This window comes from Peromyscus californicus, unplaced genomic scaffold (assembly GCF_007827085.1).
Source record: "Peromyscus californicus insignis strain IS unplaced genomic scaffold, ASM782708v3 Scaffold_18__1_contigs__length_77618521, whole genome shotgun sequence".
Taxonomy (NCBI): domain Eukaryota; kingdom Metazoa; phylum Chordata; class Mammalia; order Rodentia; family Cricetidae; genus Peromyscus; species Peromyscus californicus.
The window spans coordinates 54,653,538-54,677,737 of NW_026294480.1; the positions used below are offsets into that span (position 1 = coordinate 54,653,538).

Below are 24,200 nucleotides of genomic sequence, written 5' to 3' on the forward strand. Positions count from 1 at the left end.
TGTTAACCGCTCATCTCTTACCAATCCTGACATTTGGGTGAGCGAGAAAAGCACTTGATGGTTTTTGGTGTTCTCTCAATCCTTAGTTCCTTTAATTCCTTTTGTTTTCCTTTTTCCAAGAGTATGCTCTATATGTTGCTGCCCCTTCCATCGGGGGTGGTAATGAACAGCACTGGTGAGATCTTATGTTTATTATCATACACAGATTCTGTTGGTTTGTTTCTGAGTTATTTGTTGTTTTCTTTATTTTCTCCTCCCCTTCATTTGCTCATGTCTTGGTTGGCGTTTGGTGGTGTATAACCGTGATTGCGTTACCTTAGCAATAACAATTGGTCGTCTTGGTTACGTTTGTCCTCAAGAGGTGGCCCCCATGCTACAGCAGTTTATAAGACCCTGGTGTGTATTATTCAATCTTTTTTTTTAATTCATTTTTCTTCACTCTTTCTTTCTCTATCTCACTTTTAGATATATTTTCAGTTGGTTACAAAAAAAATCACAATCCTTAATCATTGCCAACCATGTGACTAATCTTGTCCTATCAGGTTTGTGAGGTGTTTCAGTAGCATCGTCATGTATATTTATTTTATGTTGTGGCTAACGACTAATTGATGCATGGGATAAGATTGTCACATGTTTGCTGTGTTTAAAAAGCTTGATTATACATAAAAGCATTTAAATATCCACCAGAAAAATTAAGATGCATGCAAATTTTATAAATTTAGGTTCTTGCATTATGTTTCTTTTTTAGAATTAATTTGGATAACTTGAATTGCATTAAATACATGTTTAAATTTGTTACGTACAAAATCTTATTTGCTTGTTAATGTCAGAGTTAAACATCTACACCATAAGTGTATAGTAATAGTTTATATTGTGACAGTATAGCCTGTGTTCTGCTTCTTTCAATTGATAATCTTTCAACTCAAATCATTTTTAGTAGTGTTTAATGGAATACAAGTCATAAAAGAATTTTAAAAAATTAATTTGATAAGATACTCTCTTTGGCTCAGGCTGATTAATAGTTTAAGTAAAAAAAAAAAACCAGCTGTCTATTTTTATAGATTGTCTATTAAGAAAATATGAATTTCACTGTTAACACTATTGAAATAAGATGGGTGAGACATACAGGAATATCAGAAACTTAAAAGTCAAGCTTTCTGAAAATGTAGTATAATCACTATATCTATTGTGGTGCCTATTCCATTAAATACTGTCTATTAGCATTGTGTTGAATCTACTTTTTACTTTGAATACTAAACTCAGTTCTGTAATTCAATAGGTGTACCTCTCTGAGAAACATAAGAGACAATGAAGAAAAAGATTCAGCATTCCGCGGGATTTGTACCATGATCAGTGTGAATCCCAGTGGCGTAATCCAAGTAAGGTGTTCACAGGGCTTTGTTTTTAGTATACTATGTGCTAAATAACAGATTTGTAAAGGAAGACTGTTTGTAGACTTTAATTACTGTTTCTTGTGAGTGAACACACACGTACCGTGGCACACTTGGGAAAGTCTAGGCAACCTACAGAAGTCAGTTCTCTCCCTCCAGCAGGTGGGTCCTAGAGACTGACCCAGGTCTTAAGGCATGGCAGCACACCTGCTGTCTTTCTCAAGCCTTACTTCATTAAGTTAGATAGTAATGGCAGACTGGGAGAGGAAGGTTGTATTGTTGTCTTCCACTGGACCAGGCCTTTTCAGGCACATTTAGACCCCATTTATTTACTTTGTACATGCTTTCTGTCTATGGATATCAGTTTACTGAGTTTGAACTTTAAAATAGAATATTGAGTTATTCTTTGAAATTGATTTGAAAACTTATTTTTATTTTATTTCCTAAGTTCATGTTATCTTTAAACATTTTTAAAATTATAGTTACAATTTTTAAATATGTATTGATGTTTTGCCTGCGTTTATGTTTGTACACCTTGTGTGTGCCTGATGCCGGTGGAAGCCAGAAGTGGGTGTCAGATCCCTTGGGACTGGAGTTACACATTATTATGAGTGACCGTGTGGGTTCTAGGAATCAAACCCGGGTCCCCTGGAAGAGCGGTCAGTGCTCTCTTAACTGTTGAGCCATCTCTCCAGCCCTTCTCTAGACATCTAATTATTTAGTGACAAGGTTTTTTGGTTTTTCGAGACAGGGTTTCTCTGTGTAGCTTTGTGCCTTTCCTGGATCTCGCTCTGTAGACCAGGCTGTCCTCGAACTCACAAAGATCCGCCTGCCTCTGCCTCCCAAGTGCTGGGATTAAAGGCGTGCGCCACCACCGCCCGGCTTGACAAATTTTATATGTGGGAGTTCAGTAAAACTGACAGTTTGTCAGACCTAACACAGAAGAGACCATTGAATTCTATACCACAGGCTCGAAATAATGGAACCCTAAATTAAGTACTCAGCATTCATTTGTTTGGTTGATTGGTTGGGGTTTTGGTTAATTGGCCCACTCCAAGATCATCTGAGCTCTTAACCCTAACCCCTCTCTCCAGACTCTTGTTGGTTGTTTTGAAATAGATTCTCACTGTATGTGGCCTATGGGTGCTGAGATCTGAATTGAAGTCCTCTTCCAGACAGCCAGTGCCCTTAACTGCTGGGCCTTCTCTTCAGCCATGAACTTAAGTTTTAACGTCAAATGTAGATGTTTGGATGACATGAAGACTCCTAATTTGAATAGAATGAGCTTCATGCAAAAGATGTTTTATTTGTTTACTATTTCAAGATGGTTGTTAAATTTAATTCCCTTCATCTATTTCAAACTAGCATGTGGTATAAATTCAGGTGATTTCGGGTTGTTTATAATCTAATCAGAACTGTGTTATTGTTGACTTTATCTGGTACTTTCAGACCATTTCTGATGCTAAATACTTGCTAGACTGGGTTTGCTTTTGTTCTGTAAATTCCAATTTGATTTAAATGTTTCAGCTTTAGCTAAGTCTGTCGTGACAAGCTCTGAAGTTTACATAAGTGTTTTTACTGAATTTTGTAAATATAGTAGCAACCTAAAATTCCTCTTGCTTGTTACAGGATTTTATATTTTTTTGTGATGCTGTTGCATCATGGATTAACCCAAAAGATGATCTCAGAGACATGTTCTGTAAGGTAACTAATCAGCATTTATGACTGTTAATTAATTCTGAGTTGAAACACTAAAGTTCCTCTTAATTTTGAATTTAGCTTCTTTGGAGCAGTATTGGTTGACTGTGTGACCTAAATTCTTAGCAAAGGATCTGGCTTGATCTTAAGATATGGAACTAACCTGGGCCTGTGCCAGTATTCTCCCAATTAATAATACTGATTCATGTTGTCTTATTGCAATTGTGGAAAATGGCATGAAGTTATCCAGGTAAATTTGGAATGTAAATTAAAACTTGGACAGAGTAGACCTTCCCAGGTGCCCTTGACAGGGATTGAGCCTGTGTGGCTTTGTCAGTGCTCGCTTCTGATTAATTATAGTTTGTTCTTGGCTATAACAGAGTAAGAAATACAATACTGTTAGATGCTTGAATCACTGGAAATTAGTGACTATATTTACAATCAGAAACCCAAAGCTTGTACATTCTAAGTTGAAGTAACCCAACATTTTAAAAATAATTATCCATTAGATAGGTTTGACTTTTTAATTTGATGTCAGAGATCTCTGGAGTACATCGTGTTGCTAAAGACATTTAGCTTAAAGCATGGAGGTAGTTTTGGTCATCACAAGTTCTAGAGCTTAATTAACAAAGTTTGAGAATTAGTACTTTGAAATGGAAATCATGATTAGCATCAGTAATGCTTGATTTCTAAAGTTGTACAGATCTGAGTTTTTCTTTTTATTCGTAAGTTAATAGTTTTTCATTCTTTGCAGATCCTTCATGGATTTAAAAACCAAGTTGGGGATGAGAATTGGAGGCGGTTCTCCGACCAGTTTCCTCTTCCCTTGAAAGAGCGTCTTGCAGCTTTTTATGGTGTTTAATCTAATACACTGAAGCTGCAGTCCCGGAATTAGGGGTAAGTTACAAATTGTAGACATTTTTAGAGTGAAAGTATTTAATGAATACTACAGTGGAATACTACAGTCAAATAATGTGCCCCCCCCGCCCCCCCCCCCCCACACACACATCCCACCCCAATCCCCCAGAACCTTAGATAAACAGAATCCTGGTTGGTACACAGGTTTGATTTCTATTATTTTATCCCTTTCTTTTATTTGTTTTCTTTTGCCCTACATGGGCAGCATTCACAGTGGGGGTCAGAAGTGGTTCAGTTTTGACGCCTTACTTTATAATCTAATCTTGTATGTAGTGAGAACAAGAGGCTTTGTGTGTTGTGACCTTTAAGGAAACAAATTTAGAAAATTCTGGAAGTAGATGACATTTAACACCATTTGTTAAGCACCTCGCAGCTACCCAGAAGTCTTTGAGAGTTGTTCCTGGCTTTCTCTGGGTTTGAGGAACTAGAGAGCCAAGTGCTTAGGTCCTCACTCTTGATTGCACCGTTCTCAGTGAGGGATTAGCAGTGGTGGTCACTTAGCTCCAGCTCCCTCGTGGCATTATGTTGAGGATTAAACAGTGTGTGGTATATAGTCACATAACTTCCTGTGTTTGCCTTGCACACAAAATTGGCTCACTGTTTGGACCAGTATAGTGAGCTAGTATAAATTCTTCAGATTTTGAGCACAACTTGAGACCTACCTATAGCCAGCCATAGGACACACTAAATGTGTAGAAATGTGTCCTATACCAGATTGAAGTACCCTTTACATCACAAGGGGTTGGGGTGATTTCATTTTATTTTTGCTAGCTGTTTGTTTAATCTGAGCATGAAAGATTTCGTTATCCAAGTACCTAACCCAGAAGGGAGTAGAAGTGAGTTTATAGCTTCAGGCTGTCTAGGCCTCTCTGTTGTTGCACTTTAGTTAGGAATCCTCAGCTTCAGCATTTGAGGAGAGTGACTTAGCTTTGAAGAGTCAGCACTGAGCTAGTAAGTCCTCAGTCCTTTGCCAGTCTTTGGGTTCATCACCAAGTAAGAGTTAACTGTGATGACCCCACTTCTGGGATGAGGCAGGAAAGAATTCTCTCCTAGTTAGATTTGAAAGTGGGTCGCCACCTTTTCTCCTTGCTTCTTTGTGCTCACGTGCAGAAGCAGGAGAAAGGAGTTGGTCATACTTCACTGATGGGTCAGTTAACCTCTGAATTCATACGAACATTTACAAGTGTCCACAGTTTGGCCTGAGTGGTTAGTAGTGGTTGTGTAATAGGACCACTATCAGACATTGGATTAACTGATGCAGTAATCTTACTTGATTTCTTATGTCTGTTTTAACAACTAACAAGTCACATCAGCAAAAATAGAATCACCTGAGAATATAGGAAATAACCAATAAGGTTGGAAGGATGACTAATTACTAACATCAAGAAGATGGGTGTCAGGAGGCTGGAGAGATGTCTCAGTGGTTAAGAGCACTGGTTGCTCTTCCAGAGGTCCAGAGTTCAATTCCCAGCCACAACATCTATAGTGGGATCTGATGCCCTCTTCTGGCATAAAGGTGTACATACAGATAGAGCGCTCATACATAAAATAAACAAATCTTTAAAAAAAGAAGAAGAAGATGGGTGTTAAGTTCTATTCTTGGACATTACTGAATATTCTGACCCCAGTAGGGTAAAATTAGAATTTGTTTCCTTAAACATTGGATATATTAGAAAAGTAAGTGATCCTTTAATTCTCTGTAAGGAAAGTGACTATCTTAAATTGTGATTTCACTTTTAAGAAAGTAAAGTGACATTATGCAGGAAATGTTCAGTTTGCATGAGACCCATTCTGCTAAAAGAGGTAAAGATAATAATAACATTATGCAAGGCAGAATTCACCATATGAAACATTGTACACCGTATGTCCCTAGTGTACGTTCACTTTCATATCCAAAGCAGGTAACTGTTCAGTCTCAAAAGAAGATACCATGATCTTTGGCAATTTGTCCAATTTCCTATTTTCTTTATAGTTAAAGGTAGAATTGTTGTTTGACTGGTTTTATGCTCTGTTGGCTCTGAAAGAGAGGCAGGTATTAAAGATAAAATTGGTTTTGTTTTTTGCAGGTCCATCAGTCTTGGAGACTATAAGGGAGCCTCTGCACCCAGGGAAAATGTTACCCTTTACAGGGGGGAAGGGTAAACCAGTAGGGAATACAGTACAATCCCAACCCTACTGGGAGGGGCGGGAGGGAGGTGTTGCCGTCACTGTATTAAGTCGATGTTGGGAAATGTTTTAACATCTGGAGCCTTTGTGGGTGGAAATCTGTCTCCAATTACAACTCTGCACTGGATGTGAAGAAGCAAAAACTATTCAGTCTACTCACAGAACAGTACTTTCTGGAATATTATGGGGAATTGTACCAAAACAAGAACCACATAAACAATGCGTAGGGATAAGGAGGAGGAAAAGCCCATGGTCCACAACAAAGAAACCTAAGAGTGGGAAGCTACAGCAGTAAGGAAGCTTTTTTCATTAAAGGTTTTTATATATAAATGTTCCCACGTTACGGGGCCTTGTTTTGCATGCTGATGAAGAACTATACAAAACTAACAGTTAAAATCAGCTTGCCTCCCCTAGTAGAAGCAGGTTCTTGGAAGTTACAATTGAAGGTACCCCCAAAAAGTTGGAAATAAAACGAAACAAATTTGAACAATGAAGCACCCTGTGAGATGCCAACGAGTCACTCCTTTTACCTTTGCGGGCTGGGCAGGGAGGGAGGAATAAATGGGGTCGGGGTATCAAGCTAAAGGTGACATCTAATTTTACATTAAAACGTTAGTGGATATGATTTCATGGTTGTACTTCTTAGATTTAATTTCTAGGCCAACACGTTATCTTAAGGTGCAGTTTAAGGTTCAGGCATGCGCTCTGGCTCATAGTGATTGACAGTGATGTAAATTAGTGGGACCGTAGCATGCTTGCATCACATAGAGTGCAGTTGGTATTCATTGACCTAGGTTGCGCCAGTTTGGGTTGCAGTTTACCAATTCAATAGCCCTGCATTTAAAATTACTTTAAGATTTGTGGATTTTATTTTTATTAAGAATAGAGATATATAAAGTACTGTAGTTTACAGCTAGGCCTTGAAATATCTTTTTAGGATCTGTTAGGAATAAGATTGATATTGTATTGTGTGTAACCTGCACAATGTGGAAAGCTGATATACCTGTGCAAAATCTTTGCCTCTGTGCTGTCAGTGTGGTGTGCTTTCTGCATGGTTATATACTACTAGTGATTTTATCAAATTTCAAATTACATGGTAAAAGATCTGTAAAAGGCTGCATAAATGTTAGTTGGCACATAAAGACAATTGTAGAAGTTGAAACATGATTGCTATATTTCAATGTTTATTCCCACTCAACATATTGCCTCTAAGCTTTCCTTTTTTTTGTTCAAAGCATGATCTTAAAGATATGTTTAAGTTAATGGATGTAATGCAGGGTTCCTACACTGTATTGGCGCATGTTGGTGGCCCTTTGTGCCCTAAGTATATGCACACAGGGTGCAAGTTCAAAGCTACAGAGTGAGAGTTGGTTTGGATCCTCTTCATTTCATTTGTTTGTTTGGCTTTTCTGTTATTTTTTTTCCCTCTACTCACATGTATTCCTGTGAATAAATCCTTGTTAAGTTAACCCTTTACTTTTCCTTCCATGTGTATTTTCTTATATACTGTGAATGTGAAGACCCTAACTGGTACACTTGATCTTATGTCCATATGAAAGTGCAAGTCTTTATTAATTTGGATTGCCTGAGCAGTTGTATCCCATGATGATGAAGGAAAATGGAGAGATTTTTCTTTTTAGCTCTGCTGGTCAGAGATAAAGCCACACCTTTCCATTTTTCAGTGCTGCATATTTAATCTGCAACAAAATGTTAAGCCATAACAGCCTTTTTATACTTTAATTTGTCACCTTTGCATTGCAGAATACCGAATAACCATTTTTATAAGCAGTTGCTCCTCTTTGCATGGTTCTGTTCTCTAAAAGTGTTGACTGATACGGCCATTGCACTGAAGTGTGAGCTGTGTGCGTGTGACTTTATAAATACAGTTTCAAAACATTTCACATGCATGGTAGCATGCAAAAAGGTTTTAGTTGTTGTGTGTATGTTTGTTTTAACATACTCTTTTACCTTTTTTCTTCTATTTTGGCTTTGCAAATTTCAGTCTATAGAGCCTCAAAAAAAAACATCTACAATACCCTTCAATCTTTATTTTAATTTCAAGCTAGACTCAAGGGTGTGTGGCATTTCACCTTTTAGTACAGTTACCTTACTGGGAGCTCAAAATTTGCTTCTTGAGTTGGCTTTAAAGCCAGAGCAGAATAGCTGTTTTCTCCTTGGGTTGCAGTATGCCCTGTAGTGCTTCAAATGCTTTCCAAAGCTTAACATAGGAGATAATAGTCTGCATAAGTCGTAAGTAAAGAAACAGCCAGATTCGTCTCTTAACATAATGAACAAATATAAAAACTTTCAGTCAAGAGTCAAGTTATATTGACCTGTGATAAACAATTCTGTATTAAGTAAAAATGGTATTGACACCTGTCTGATTAAGAATATATTTCCAATTTGACAGTTATGCAGCCCAAAAACAAATACTGTTTGGTTTTATAGTAAATGTATTTGTTTCTAAATTTAAAAACTATAATAGAAAATTAAGTAAATATGACTGACAACCTAGGATTAGGGGTATTTTCTTTTCTAATGTAGTTTTATTGTTTCTTCCTAATTTACATTATATTTCAGACAACATAATATAGCACAGGAATTTGCAGAAGCCATTTAAGTTGATTTTTTTTTTGATTTTTTTTTTTTTTTTTTGAGGTAAGCTCTGAGTTAGCATTTGTTGTTTTGATGAAACATAACACATCATGGGATATATAACTATATATAAAAAGCAACCTAATTCTTGTGGTGCAGTCTTGATAGCTTTGAGTGTTGACTGAGTGTCTGTGAGAGTGTGAGTCTGTCATTGTTACATTCCAGTGTTTCTGCCTCTTGGCATGCTTAAAGCGCGGCTTCCTCCGCCTGCTCCTTTCACACTAAGATGCTGTTAGTGTGCTCAGCTACAGAGAGAGCCGCTGCTGAGTGATGTAGATTTTCTACTTGAATATTTTTATGTTGTAGGAACCTCAGGAGGTCAGTGTTTACTGTTTCATAGATATGCCTTCTTTTCCTGTTTGAGCTTCTCTCTTTGAAGGATTCTAACAGAACAAAAGCTGCTGATCAACCTAAGTTGGAAACAGAAAGTGTGTTTAGTATAATTTAATGCATACTTGGCAGTCCATGTTACAGCCCATTAATTAGCAAGTGAACTTAGTGCCACAGCTGTTCATTTATTCAGGAAATAATTTCGCTTTCTGTATTGTCTAATCTTTAATGACTTCATACTGTGTGAGAAAAATCACTTTTGTATTGTTTGTTGGTTATTTCCAAAATAATCAACTTGTAAATATCCTTAGAGCCAGTTCTGATGCTTACATTATTGCTACTTGATTTTGTTATGCAACTTAGATTTCAGATCTTAAAACACTTAACCAAGCCATTACATCTTAAAACAAAACAAGTAGCATACATTTTGTAATTAACATTGATAAACACTGTGATTTTTTTGGTTAAGACTTTTTCATTGATCTGAATTGCTTAAATTGCATATATTGTAAAATAGTCAGATGTATATTTTAAAATAATTTCAACTGACTTTCCTCTTACTGCTTTGTCTACTCAGTTACGAATATTCAGATACAAGTTTTATCTCAGGTGAATATCCTTGTATCATTTTGCTTTGGTAACATGTTTATAAAGAAAGATCATCATACTTAATAGTCTTTGGAGGTTTGTGAGTTGTTTTTGTTGTTGTTTTTTATGTATTTTATTGAGAATCTTCCCAGTTAGTCTGGTATTTTTCCCCCCTCCAATTGTTCTATCAGACTGGAGGGATACAGAACGCTCTCCACATTTGGTATGCAGATTTATCTAAAAATGAGTCAAGTTTGGTCCTCCCCTTTTTCAGACCCTCAAAATACGAAAGTGGAACCTTTTCTCCCTCCATAAAATTCTGCATAGTTGAAGTGCCAGAGTTAGATTATGTCCTAAACTCTTGTCTCGATTTAACACCTTTGCAGTGAAGGAATGGTTTGCTTCATATAGTTAATTATGTTCATATTGAATGTATTAACAGATGCCAGAGCAAAAGCATTCTTCCCCAGAGAAGAGTGTGTCGTGCATCCTGCACCCCTAAGTCCTTCCTCTCTTAGTTCTTCGGGTACACTCAGCTTTGCTTATGGAGTTCTTTTTGCAGATATTACAAGGCAGGGAGACACTAATTGTTGCTGCTAGTACTGTTTAATAAAGTGGGCATTGGAATCTATGAGAAGATGAGGGTCGTGTGGCTACCTGGGATAATTGAGGTGGAAAAAGGAGCAGTGTGACCTGTGTTGGTAACAATATTATCTAGTACCAATACCATGCAGTAGCATTGTATATCCATAGTGCACTTCGTAGTGTATTAAATATGGCAGTGCTTCTAAGGCCTCTTTAATGTTAAGTTTCACTTGAAAGTTAGTTTCTCTTACCTGTATGCTTTCTAGGTGACTGGAAATTAACTTCAGGCTTGATACAGATCTTCTCCCTGTTGGTATTACATATATGTAGATAATTCTCAATGCCTAATTATTATACAATTGTAAGGTATAAGCTTAATTACAGCAACTGCTTTTGTGGTTTGTATCCCAGAGTGTATTGTGTTGAAATAAAAAGATGCATAGCAGCTGAATGTGTGCATGACTTAGAGGGAAGTTAAAACTGGTGTTCTTTGCCTCACCTCTGAACTTTAAAAACTAAGCCAAATCTATTTGCCAATAGTAGATCACTAATTACAAAGCTAGTAGTTTTCCTTTTAGTAGGAGGGGTTTTTTTTCCGTAAGTCACTCCTACTGTGGCTTGGTATTATGCAGGATTCTCTCTTTCACAGATATAGTCATCTTGCTAAATGCCTGCTCTAACATGGTTAGCCTGTAAGGCAATATTGCCCCCCCCAATGTCCACCTCATAAAGGGGTTCCACTATATTTCCCTCCTATCTTTTCGTCACTGCTTTCCTATGTGGATATATAACCAAACTGAACTTCATTGATTTTTTTCTTACGAAGATTATAATTAGATAATACTATGTAATTAATTTTACTCAATAGATATCATCTTAAGAGATGCTTAAACGTGGTAAATCACTTCATATTATGAACGTTTGACACTTAATATTCATGTTAACATTGGGTGCAATAACTTAGTAGTACTTGCTTAGTTATAAATAACTGGATCTTTCTGCTGACAACTTAGGTTGTATGAGTTATGCTTCAAAGCTTTAAATCTGATGTCTCCTTACCTGCCACACTATGTTAGAATGTGTCCTTCAAACATCCTCCTGCAACTTCTCAAACTGTACTAAATTGATATTTCTTGAAGTCTAACTCTGTGCTAACAGATCTTCATTTTAAATAGAATACGGTTTTAATTTTTGATAAGCTGCTGAATTTTAAAGAGAGTTTTTTGGGGCCACCAAATATTTTGGATCATGCAGAGAATATATATTGTACTGTAGTAATTTTGTATTTACATTTGTATGATGTGACATAATAGATGTGAATGTTAATCACTGCTTGACTATGTTAATAAAGTTGTTTAACTATAGACGTTGCACTCTGATTTTTAATGGAAAGAAGTTGTCTTTCTTTGTCCTCTTCTGTTTTGTGTCCTAATAGGTTGGGGGGGGGGGGGATTAAAGTGTTGTTGTGTGATTTTTGTTGTGTTTTGGTTTTGTTTTTCTTTAGCTTACACGTTGGTGACCTGTTGTTATCTGAGCAATGTTTTTTTCTTGGTCATGTACTACAGTAAAAAGAAACTTTTGCATACATTTTAACTTAACTACTATTAATGCTTTTCAATTCAAGCTAACTGCTTTGCCAAAGGAAATGAGTAGAGGTGACGGACGCTGTGACATAAGGAGCTGACGATAGAGAAGACAGTGTGAGTGTCCTGTGGAAGAACTGAGGCTTGTGGTTTGGGAAGTTAACACTTTCGAGTCATTTCCTTTTCAGGTTTTAATCAACTAACGGAGTTTTATGTTGCCAATTAAAATTTAAGTATATTGATACATTCTAGAATTATGTGCATACAAAGCTATAAAGTGGTCTTTTTAACTCAAGATACAGAACATTTTAGAACAAGAAAGGGCCTGGGATGAGTCATTGCAGCCCAGAAACTAAAGTGAAGCCTGAGTTTCTTTGCTTTTGTTAAAAATGTTTGAGGTAACACAATTAGGTTGATGAGAATGAATTGGAGCTGAGATAGAGTGTTCTCTGAAACACCTTGCAGGAGTCCAGGCTTGGGGAGAAAGGATTGTAGGAGCCAGAAGGGTCAAAGACATCACAATCACAAGAAAACTCACAGAATCAACTAACCTGGGCTCATAGGAGTTCACAGACTGACCCAGGGAGCCTGCATGGGACTGGCCTAGGCACTCTGCGTATATGCTACAGTTGTGTAGCTTGGTCTCTCGTGGGACTCCTAACACCTAGCAGCAGCGGTTGGCTCCGGCTCTTTTACAGGCTTTTGGGACCCTACTCATACTGGGTCGCTTTGCCCAGCCTTAATACATGGGGAGGTGCTTAGTCTTACTGAAACTTGATATGCCGTGTTTTGTTGATACTCAGGGGAGACTTGCCCTTTCCTAAACAGAAACAGGAGGAGTGGACTGGGTCGGGGAGAAGGGGGAACCTAGGAGGTAAGGAGGGAGGGGGAACTGTGACCTGGATATAAAATAAATAAATTGATTAAAGTTTTTTTTTAAAAAAAAAAAAAAAAAGAGTTCCGGGTGTGGGATTAGGTTGTTGGAGACATTCATTTAAATCTACATGATCATTAGTTCAGGATTCTGATTTGCTTCCTAAAGAAATTGTTCCTGGAGATGAAATCTTGACCTTTCAGTGAAACTACAGTCTTACCAGTTTTATTCAAATGATTTTGTTACTCAGTTCATGTGATAGCCATATTGGTAAGTGAGTAAATGAGTCCATTTCTCAGCTGGTGTTTTTGTAATGCATTTATAATCTGACATAAAAATGTCATGTTCTAGATTTATTTCTTGTGTATACAATGTTCTGCCTGCATGTATCCCTGCAGGCCAGAAGAGGGCACCAGATCTCATTACAGATGGTTGTGAGCCACCATGCGGTTGCTGGGAATTGAACTCAGGACCTCTGGAAGAGCAGTCGGTGCTCTTAACCTCTGAGCCATCTCTCCAGCCCCGAAAAGTCATGTTCTTATTTAGGGCTTCTGGTTGAAATGGCAGTGGACCCACACAGGTCTTGGGTGGATTTCCTGTACTGTGCAGTTGACAGTCGGAGCTCCTCACTGTCCCTCGTGGTCCTTTATCTCTGAGTCTTGTGTTGGTAAAACTGCAATGACTTCCTGAAATGTCTCTTGATTTACTGCAGCTTGCAGGTGACAGTCTGAAGTTTAATAAACCTCAGTCCACTGACATTGGTGTGAAGATGGCTTCAGTGGCCATCGTGATTTTTGTCCCAGCCACTCACGCAGTTCACATGTTTTAGCGATCTTACTGTGACCATTTCAAGTATTCCTCTTTGTTATTGTATTGGTGAGTAAGAAGTGCAACACCTGCACTCAGGAGACAGAGGCAGGAGGATCTCTGTGAGTTCAAGGCCAGCCTGGTCTACATAGCCAAGTTCCAAGACAGCCAGGACTACATAGAGAGATCTTTTCTCAAAAAAAAAAGAAAAATCTAAATGAGTTTTATCAGTAATTTGCTGTTCATACTTTCGAGTACATATAAGTGTGGAGGGTTTCTGCATTGTTTCTAGGCAGTGTTACATATATCCAGACTTGTCAGTTGATGACTGCATATTAATGTAGCAAATAATACCTAACCTAGTTTACAATTTCTACAGCTGTCCTACTGATGTGCATTCACATGTTTTTTTCTGAGTGAAACGGTGATGGGTGTTTAGATGCTTAAACACTTAGCATACTTTCACAGTAATATTTTGGTGAAATTGTTAGGCCCAGAAGTAGTGGTTGTAACACGGTTAAGCTTCAGTTATGATCTGCAGGTTTTCCTAGCCGCACCACCTTGTGTACTGTGAAGTTGTACTAATGGCATGGGTTTCTAGCTTCAGGAAGCTTTGTGTGTGAAGTGTGCTTTCATATTGCAGATTTCACAGGTACTGAGTCTTATGTGTAAAATAGTGTTAGACTGTGCTAGCAAGTGCTAGTGTAAGCAAGGAGCACAGGTGATGGAGGACTGTCTGGTCATTTGAGCAAAAGTCTGAAAGAGTGGAGGCTGTTGGTTCTCGGGGAGTTTATCTCGGGTAAGAGAACAAACAAAGATAGATGGCCTGTGCGACTATGTGTTTGGATCTCACTTAGTGTCTAGAGGAAGGAGAATGGGAGGAGGTCTGAAAAGTAATAGCCAAGTGGGAAGGGCTCTGGTACCTCAGGGTAGAAAACTATAGAAGACATTAAAAATGCCCTATGGAGCTAAGGTGGAAGCAGGTTCAGCAGATGCTGTTGTGGTCAGGGGAGAGTTTGATGAGTCAGGATAGTGATGGGGATGGTGGAGAGCGATTGGATACTCGGGTGTACCTGAAGGAGTCCTCGGGACTTGACAGTACACTGAATGTGTTGTGGAGGGGAATCACAAATGGCTCTGCAGACCTTGGCATGGCAAACAGCCCAAAGGGTGTAATTGCAGTTCACTGGAATAGGTTGGAGGTGTCCATGAGAAGTAGGAGAAGGCATTTTTAATGACAGGCAGATACCTGGCTGAAGATGAGCTGGAAATTGGTTTGTAAATGGCAGTTCAAACCATAAAGCTGAGAAATACCTGAGAATGGCAAAGTGGAAAAAAAAAAAAAAAAAGCTAAATCCCCCCAACCCCTTTGGCGGGGTTTTTAATAGCTATAGAAAAAAGGATACTACCTCCCTCCGGGGATTTTAAGAGACCTTGGCTTTCCATTTTCTCAAGGTCAGATTGGCAAGTGAAGTCTGATTTTCTGAAACTAAATTTAACAATTTAGAAGCTTGTGAAAAGCAAGTTGAAGTAGCCTGAGATAACTTTTAACACCATCCTCAGTAGATTTAAAAAGTTACAAGGGTAGAACAATCTCTTATTTCAGATCTGTGGTAAAGGGATTACTCTTGTGAACCAGTAACTTCACAGAACTGAGTCCAGAAACATCTGAACATGAAACTAGTGCACTTCAATCCAATGAATAAAATGGATTATTTGACAAGTTTAGAGCAAAGAAGTTGGGTTCATAACTTCATACTCCACCAGAATTCCAGATAACTCAAAGATTTGAAGGTAATGTACTAAACTTTTCTGGTTTTTCGAGACAGGGTTTCTCTGTGTAGTTTTGGTTCCTGTCCTGAATCTCGCTCTGTAGACCAGGCTGGCCTCGAACTCACAGAGATCCGCCTGGCTCTGCCTCCCGAGTGCTGGGATTAAAGGCGCACACCACCACCGCCCTGTACTAAACTTTTTAAGTAGTTTATTTAAGAAATGATTTCTTTTCATATTATGAGTTTTGCCTGTGTGTAACTACACCATGTGGGAGAAGTGCCCTCTAAGGCTAGACGACAGCATCAGACCCCTGGAATGGGAGTTATGGGTGGCTGGGAACCACCAAGTGGGTGCTGGGAACCGAACCCTTGGTCCTCCGCAGGAACAGCCAGTATTGTTAACCGCTGAGCCATCTCAACCCGACACATTTATTTGTTTAAAATACAATCCTAATGTGATTGGCATCTGAGACAACCCTCCCTCAATAGTTGATTTTAGGTATTCTAGTTCTACGCCAGGCGGTGGTGGCGCACACCTTTAATCCCAGCACTCGGGAAGCAGAGCCAGGCAGATCTCTGTGAGTTCGAGACCAGCCTGGGCTACAGAGCAAGTTCCAGGACAGCCAAGGCTACACAGAGAAACCTGTCTCAAAAAAGAAAAAAATTGCAGTTCTCAGTGTAAATGCTATGTATGTAACAGTGTTGAAGTAAAGACAAATGTGTCTGTAGATGTTGAGTTCAGATGCAGTGCCCATCATCAACCTTCCCTCTTTCCAATGTACTCTTTTATCCCTGGCAATTCCCCTTTCCCTCACATATCTCCTGTGTTACCCACCCCACCTCCCGTAAAGCCTCTTTTCCCACACTACCCCACTAAATACTACATACTTGACATCAGAAGCTGGGATCCACACATAGAAAAAGGATGGAGTTGGGCCTGGATTACCTCACTGTGTATTAAAGAGTTTTCGACTGTGTATCTTGGGATGATTGTCGAGTTTATTTTCCTTACTGACTGAAGGGGAGTTATTGGTTGGGTACTTAATATTGCAAGTGGGAGAGTACTGAGTATCTTCACATTCTCTAAATGATACAAATAAATAAAAGCTTGGCATGCATTGTTAAAGGCATTTTGAGCAGAGCTGAAGCATCCGGTGCTGATGTGAAGAGGGTCTGCCTTTACTCAGGAGGGCTGAACACTTGGATCCACCAAAGGTGACACACAAACCTGCTGGAAAACATTTCTCTAGAATGCCTACCAAAAAAAAAAAAAAAAAAAAAAAATCCTAAAACTAAAACAAGACAGGAATTGGAAAATATGGGGCAGTGTCATAGTACATAAATTCAACTTCAAAGATAACTTTGAATAGCCATGCATATTTACTACCATGCACTTTCATAGTAAGCTTAAAAAAACGTTGATGCTTTATAATAAGAACAGACCTACAAGCAGGCAAGTTTATGAAATAATGTGTTAAAATTAGTCAACCCTGCCAGGCAGAGATGATTCATACCTTTAATCCCAGAAGAGGCAGAGGCAGGCGGATCTCCGGAGTTCAAGGCCAGCCTGGTCTACAGCATTAGTCAACTAAATACACGTGGAAGTTAAAGAGCATAAAACTTTGTCTAGTTTGTTTGTCTACATTTGTTTCCATCCATGGCAAACGAAAATATTTAGCACTTGGTTATAGACCCACTCTGAAAAGGAAATGGTTGAGGGTTACTAAGCAACTTCTTTCTTTTTAATGTATGTGCACTCAAGTACCCAAGGAAGGTCAGAAGAGTGTCACATCGTGGAGCTGGAGTGAAGGCAGTTGTGCACTGCCACGTGTGGGTGCTGGGAACTGAACTTGGGTCCTCAGCAAGAGCAGTACCAAACTCAACTGCTGAGTCACCATCTCTCCAGCTCCCAAACAGTTCCATTGGTGGGTTTTTTAATGACCTCGTTTGTTTGTTTTTGAGACAAGATTTCTCTGTGTAACACCCCTGGCTGTCCTGGAACTCATTTTGTAGACCAGGCTGGCCTCCAACTCACAGATCTGCCTGCCTCTGCCTCCCCTGTTCTGGGATTAAAGGCAATTGCCTCTATGGCCCAGGTACGTTATGTTTTAAAGTGACAGCCTTTTAAATGTATTTCTTTATGGAAGTTCTTAAATTTTAATGCCCTTTGAGATAGGTCCTCACTTTGTAGCCCTGGCTGATCTGTGTAGACCAGGCTGGCCTCAAATTCACAGGGTTCTGCCTGCCTCTGCCTCCTGAGTGTTGGGATGAAAGGGTGCACCATCACAAGGGGCATTAATACTCCCCTCACACACTATGTATATGGGTATTTTGCCTACATCTATGTGTACCATACCGTTTGTGTACTTGGTACCTGTGGAGGCCAGAAGAGGGCATCAGATCCCTTGGGCCTGGAGTTAGATGGTTGTGAGCTGTCATGTGGGTGCTGGAAATGGAACCTAGGTCCTCTGGAAAGTAACCAATACCGTCTCTCCAGCCACCATCACCCTCCACACACACATTAATAATCATTCATGATGTGGGAACTTTGAAAGTTCTATTACAGGGTTTCTGATCTCTGATCTAGGCAAGGAAAGCACCTCGTGTAAGATTTCTGGCTGAAATGTGTCTTAACAGTCTCAGGTGCTGCCTTGCTGCTAGTTGTGGAGCTGACAGAGGATCTGACAAAGAAGTAACACACAGCGCCCCACAAGAGAGAAGCATGGATAGTGCTCTGGATGACTCCTGGAGCACCGTGTATCAGAAAATAGTTGCTGAAGGAGAGGAAGGACAGGGTGCAAGTGCTTTTTGCATAAGAGTTTGCTTAAGTTTGACAGCTGTGCTTCTGTTTCACAGAAGGCAGGCCACCATGGGGTACCAGGATTGGAAGCCACGTGATTGAACTTAGCAAAAACGCCATACTGCCACTTGTTTTTAAGTAACCTGTCACCCAAAACGAGTTCAAGATTCTGTTGGCAAAGGCAGTTCTTGTCCTGGTATGCTGTAGCCATTGCAAAGCTCTTAAACCTGTCAGGTAGTGGGGCTTGTGACCCAAGGGGAGGGCTGCACACAGTATGGAGGTCACTGAGTACCCACTTTCTGCCTTGGTCTCAGATTGGGGCTTGGGAAGGAAGCTCTGTCTATGAGGAGACTAGGTGTCACCTTTATCACACAGCCTTCCCCACTGTGTGACTGTGTGATAAAGTCTTAGAGGGTCGTCAGCCAAGGGAAGGAACAGTGTGATCTCAAGTGGGAGCTGTGTGAATGCATCTTGGCAGCTAGCCAAGTGGAGTCTGATCATCTTCCTATCAGGTGCCTTGTGAGGCCAGGGAGAGCCTGTGGCTTCCTGTTGGTGGTGCCATCCCTGTTATACTGGCGTGTGTTTTAAGTTTTCTTTTACTTCACCTTTCTAGTCTCCTAAAGCCATCATTTGGTCTTATTTACAAATCTGATAAAGAGGGGCTGGAGAGATAGCTCAGAGGTTAAGAGCACTGGCTGCTCTTCCAGAGGACCCAGGTTCAATTCCCAGCACCCACATAGCAGCTCACATCTGTCTGTAACTCCGGTTACAGGGGATCTGACATCTTCACACAAAAGCATGTAAAAAAATAATAATAAATCTGGAGGGGTGGAGAGATGACTCAGAGGTTAAGAGCGCTGACTGCTCTTCCAGAGGTCTGGAGTTCAATTCCCGGAAACCACATGATGGCTCACAACTACCTATAATGAGATCTGGCGCCCTCTTCTGGCCTGCAGAGTTACATGCAGGCAGAACACTATATATATATATAATAAATAAATACATCTTTTTTTTTAAAAATCTGGTAAAGAGATAGCGACTTGAAATTTTATAATGTGCTAGAAGTCCTGATGTAATTTTAAGAGCAATGTGATGTCACATTAGTAAAGTTTACTACTTTTTTGCTAAAATAAGATTCTGTTTTATGTGCCTTGTGGTTAAATTCCCGGAGGGGTAGTTGTAGCTTAGCATTACATTGTGTGTATGTTATGTACAAGTCCCTGGGTTCAGCTTCCAGCCCATGGAAGATTTATAGCTCTGTGCTGACACTGAGTTATTTCCTGGCACTACATCGTGTCTGTTTCCACCACCACCAGAATCAGATACTTCTCCAAGGACCCTGAGTTTTGTTTTTTGTTCATTCGTTTGTGTTTTAGCTCAACAATTTTAGTAGATTTTATTTATAGGAGAAAACAAGAGCTGGGCAATGGTGGCACAGGCCTTTAAACCAGCATGTGGGAGGCAGAAGCAGGTGGATCTCTGGGTTCGAGGCCAGCCTGGTCTACAGAGTGAGTTTTAGAACAGTCAGGGCTACACAGAGAAACCATCTTGAAAAAACAAAAGAGAGAGAGAAAGAGAGAGGGAGGGAGGGAGGGGGGAGGGAGGCAAGCTGTGAATCTTAGCAGCTGCCAGGAAAGGGAAATGAAAAGATAGTCACAGTGGAGGCTGACAGGGTGAAAAGGCCCAGATATAAGGGAAAACATTCTCAGCCTCTGGCCAGTACCTAAAAAAGGGGGAAAAGAAATGAAGAGCTGCTTTACTTCATGAGCAGGCTGGTGGCGTGGCAGAATGCCACAGTGTTTCCTGATGGAAGTGTCTGCACTGACAGAGGCTTCTCCCCGCTTTTTCTTTTTTAGGAAATTGGCATTTAGGTAGTGTTGAGTGTGTTCACTGTTACTACCATGATTGTTTCTCAGTGGGGAGAAAGGAATTGCATGTACACTGTCTACTGACTGTGAATGTCTACATTTGGCTCTGTGTTACTATATTAAACATAAGCTTCAGGTTGATGTCTTCAACTGTGATCCCTTCTTGTAGCTGGAAGTTTTCCTGTGTCCCGTCCGGTCCCACAGCCGCTCAGACCCAAGTAAACACACAGAGGCTTATATTACTTACAAACTATATGGTCTAATGGCTCAGGCTTCTTGCTAGCTAGCTCTTATAACTTAAATTAACCCATTTCCATTCATCTGTGTTTTGCCATGTGTTCCGTGGCTTACCAGTCTGCTGGCATGTTGTTCTTGGGTCTCATCTCTGCCTCTCCTTTCTTCTTTATCTCTCTTGGATCTTTCAGCCTGACTCCATCCTGCCCTGCCATAGGCCAGTGCAGCTTTATTTATTAGCCAATTGGAGTAACACATTCACAGCATGCAAAAAGACATCCCACAGCACCTTCTCACCCCCCCTCCCGAATACTGATGGCATTTCTCTGCAAATAATAAACTGGCTCATTATCACCAATGTGTCGTATTATTTATGCAACCCTAATAAGAATCTAGTTTTAGACTTGGCTACTGTAATGAGCAAACTTACCAACTAAATTACTGTGTTTTCAGATAGTACTTTCTGGATTGAGCCTCCCGGTCTCCAGCTGGACCACCATCTCCCAAGGACCCTTAGGCCTCTCAGCTGCTTTTCTTAACATTCTAGCTTATGATATGTACTTGCAATATATAAACTCATTTGAGTCTGCATTTCATATGTGGATCCCACCTCTCTTGGTTTCCTGATTATAAAAACCTACAGAGCCAGGCGGTGGTAACGCACGCCTTTTATCCCAGCACTTGGCAGGCAGAGGCAGGCAGATCTCTGAGTTTGAGGCCAGCCTGATCTACCCAGTGAGTTTCAGGGCAGTCAGGGATACACAGAGAAACCCTGTCTCCAAAAAAAACAAAACAAAAGAACTTATACAATAAAAGTTCTGATTTGACTAATTTTAACTATGCCAAAACCTCCCAAAATAGTTCCATTACCCAAAATATTCCCCCATATAAGCATTCTCCCTTCATCCACTGATACCATGGGCTGTTTTCCATCCCTACAAATTTGCCTTTGCTCATGTATAGCCAGAATCATATAATAAGTAGCCTTTTAAGTCTGGCTTTCCCTTAACAAAAAGCATTTAAGATTTTTCCATGCTGGTTCTTGGAATCAATGGCTCGTTCCTTTACTGCTAAGTAGTATTCCAGTGTATGAATATACTTCGCCATGATAAAGGACATCTTGGTGGTTTTGGCAACATGAATCAAGCTTCAATAAACCTTTTTGTGTGACTATGAGTTCATTTTGATAAATATTAGTGTAAATATTGTCTTTTAAATCTTTTTTTTTTAATTTATGGACAAGTAGCTAAGACTTCCTGGGCCGTCTGAGGGTAAGTTGGAAGCGCCTCTTCACCAGTAAGTACCTCAGCGTGTATGCTCTGACACTGACACTTGTGTAAACAGAAAAATAAAACCAAGATCTGATTGGGTATGTCACTCAGAACTGAGGCAGGAGGATTCCAAGCTCTAAGCCGTCTTGGGCTATATATACGGTAAGTAATCTCAAAAATTAAAAAGATCAAATTTACAATATTTTCAGGGTTTACTAAGTATCCTAGTACCGCAGCAAAAGGAAGCCCCCTGGCCACTCGCGTGGGTGGCTCTTTCTACTTGCCTTCATATGGAAAGGCTCCTTGGTCTTTCGCGACATTGGCACTTTTAAAGAGGATAAACTCGTTACTGTATACAATGTACTGCCATTGCAGTTCATTCTTTTCCTTACTGGGTCCAAAAATGTGCATTTGGTATAGAAAGCATTCTATGAGGAGAACCGGGTGAGCGGGCCTGTTAGTAAACGCCAGCCTTAGGCCGCTGACCGCGTTTCTCAGATTTGGAATTAACAAGTGTCTTTTAGATTGTACAGAGGTCCTGCTTCTTGTCATATTTCCAGGAGTTTTGGGCTTTTTTTTTTTTTTCCGCTTCTTCTGGCCTTGGTGTGTGGATTCCCAAAGCATGCTTTTCTACGTATGGTTTTAGTTGATTGCAAAAGGAGGAGGAAGAGAAAACTTAAGATGTATGTTACTAACGAAGCAAGGAACAGTCGGGAGCAGCTGCTATAGTCTCGGGGGAAGCGGGGTTTTGTTTTTGAGACAGGATCTCTATAGTCCTACTCCTGACTGACTAGCCTCCTGCTCAAAGGGATCTGCCTGCTTCTGCTTCCAGCATGCCTTCATTAGTGTGTGCCACCATCCCTGGCCTAGTTTGCTCTGGCGAGGGAGGACTTCCCAGATGTTAGATCCAAATGGCTTCAACAGCTCATGTGAGAGCTGGGGCTGCCCACCTCCATGGGCTTGCTAAATGAGCCTGGGAGGCCCCTCATTTGACCTGTACGATCATGCCCATTTGGATCCTTTTACTACTGATCACCTTAAACAAACACTTGTCCCCCAGAACCCTAGCTGTTCCCTAGCCCAGGCACCTGTAGGCTATTCCACTCTAGCCAGTGTGCATGGCCACCCTAAACCTAACAGTGTATCCCCCAGTTGGAGCTTAGGTGGAGCATTCAGTAACTTCCATCGAGCTATCAGAGTTTCCTCAGAAACGTCTTGGCAGCCCTTCGGTGGCCCTTCTCAGTTAAACCATCTTTCAAGATAATGAGCTCTCAGGAAAGCCACTGGTCATGGGAGAGGAGTGACCTCCCGAGACAGAAGGGGAAGTGACTTCTGAAAAAAAGAAGTTAAGACACGAACTAGGACTCGCTTTTGCATTTCCTTCTGTGAATTTCACTGAAATCACAGATTTTCTATATATAAAACAGCACAGAAAAACCAGAAAGAGTACTTCCAGCAAACAAACGTAAGACAGTTTTGAAAAAAATACAAAACGTAAGAATTGATAGAAAATTCTAGCAGAGCAGAACTTAAACCATGAAACAGAACAGGATAGTTGGTGAAGTAGCTGAAGCCAGTCCCCGTAAGAACTTGGGGCTGCAGAAACTAGCTCCCCATCAGATCTGCTACAGCAGATCTGACTGGGGAGAGGGAGAGAAGCCAGGCTCTTCCCATCCATGTCAGACCTGACCAGGGGAAAGGAGGGAGGGAGGGAGGGAGGGAGGCAGGCCAGGCTCTTCCCACCCATGCCATTCAGTGATACTGTATGGCTCGAGGGGAGAGTTCACCTTGTATGGAAATTAGGAAATGCTGCAAACCAGGGTGAACCCTCACCCCCAAGCTGGTCGTTAAACATTTACCAAACACCACAGCTCCAGAGCAAGCTATGATTGGAGGACAAGGACAATGCCCTGGACGGTCAGGGAGGAGAGGCCAAGAAGTCAAGTCACCTACAGCCTGTCCCTCCCCTAACCAAAACTCTGTATTCATAACTGAGTAAACAGTTCCCATTTGAAGTGAGGATTTCATGCACCTACAAACAGGGACAGGAAGTAAGGAATCAACAGGCTGTGGGAAGACAGGAGCTTAAAAAAAGAGTACCGAAATCAGGAGCAGTGCAGGGCCACCCTCACATATCAAAAGTTGATGGGAACTGATGCGAACTTTGCATGAAGTACAGCTAAGACCCTGGGGACCACAGAGACACTGGCACTTGCGTGTTACTGCAGCACTGTTCACAACAGCCATGCTGTGGGGCTTAGGCTTGATGCCCATCAGCCGCGGATGGATACAGAAAATGTGCCACACATACACAATGGAGTTTTATGTGGCCACAAGGAAGAATTAAAACTATGCAATCTGGAGGGAGATGAGTGGAGAACATGTTAAGTGACTCAGATAAGCATGTTTTCTCGTGAAATCTATTTAAATCTAAACTTAAGTACTTGCATGTATATGTATGCACGTGTATATGATATGAAAGTGTACGGGGCCATACGGGAGGAAGAAAGCGGAGCGGAGAGGAGGAGAAGGACAAACGGTGCCCGTTTTCTTACGTGCAGAAGTTATACAGATGCATGCCTATGACGCAGAAGCAGAAGGGGAACCATTTGGCAGGGAGGGAAGGCACCAGCAAGATGGGGGAGGATTGAGAGGGCGGG

At 40.5% G+C, this 24,200-nt stretch overlaps 1 protein-coding gene across 5 annotated transcripts in view; it reads left to right on the forward strand.

The window, feature by feature from the left end:
* Positions 1–11,695, forward strand: part of Tnpo1 (transportin 1) — an 88,615-nt gene extending 76,920 nt beyond the window's left edge. For 2 of the 5 annotated variants that reach the window (XM_052743457.1, XM_052743459.1), the window contains exons 21-25: positions 321–396; positions 1,280–1,379; positions 3,021–3,095; positions 3,844–3,986; positions 6,074–11,695. In XM_052743457.1, coding sequence (XP_052599417.1) covers positions 321–396; positions 1,280–1,379; positions 3,021–3,095; positions 3,844–3,951 — 359 coding nt within the window. In that variant the 3' untranslated portion in view covers positions 3,952–3,986; positions 6,074–11,695. Of the gene's footprint in view, positions 1–120; positions 176–320; positions 397–465; positions 543–1,279; positions 1,380–3,020; positions 3,096–3,843; positions 3,987–6,073 lie in introns of those variants that run through there. The other 3 variants (XM_052743458.1, XR_008219565.1, XM_052743460.1) reach the window with 3 other exon arrangements.
* Positions 11,696–24,200: the final 12,505 nt, after the last annotated feature.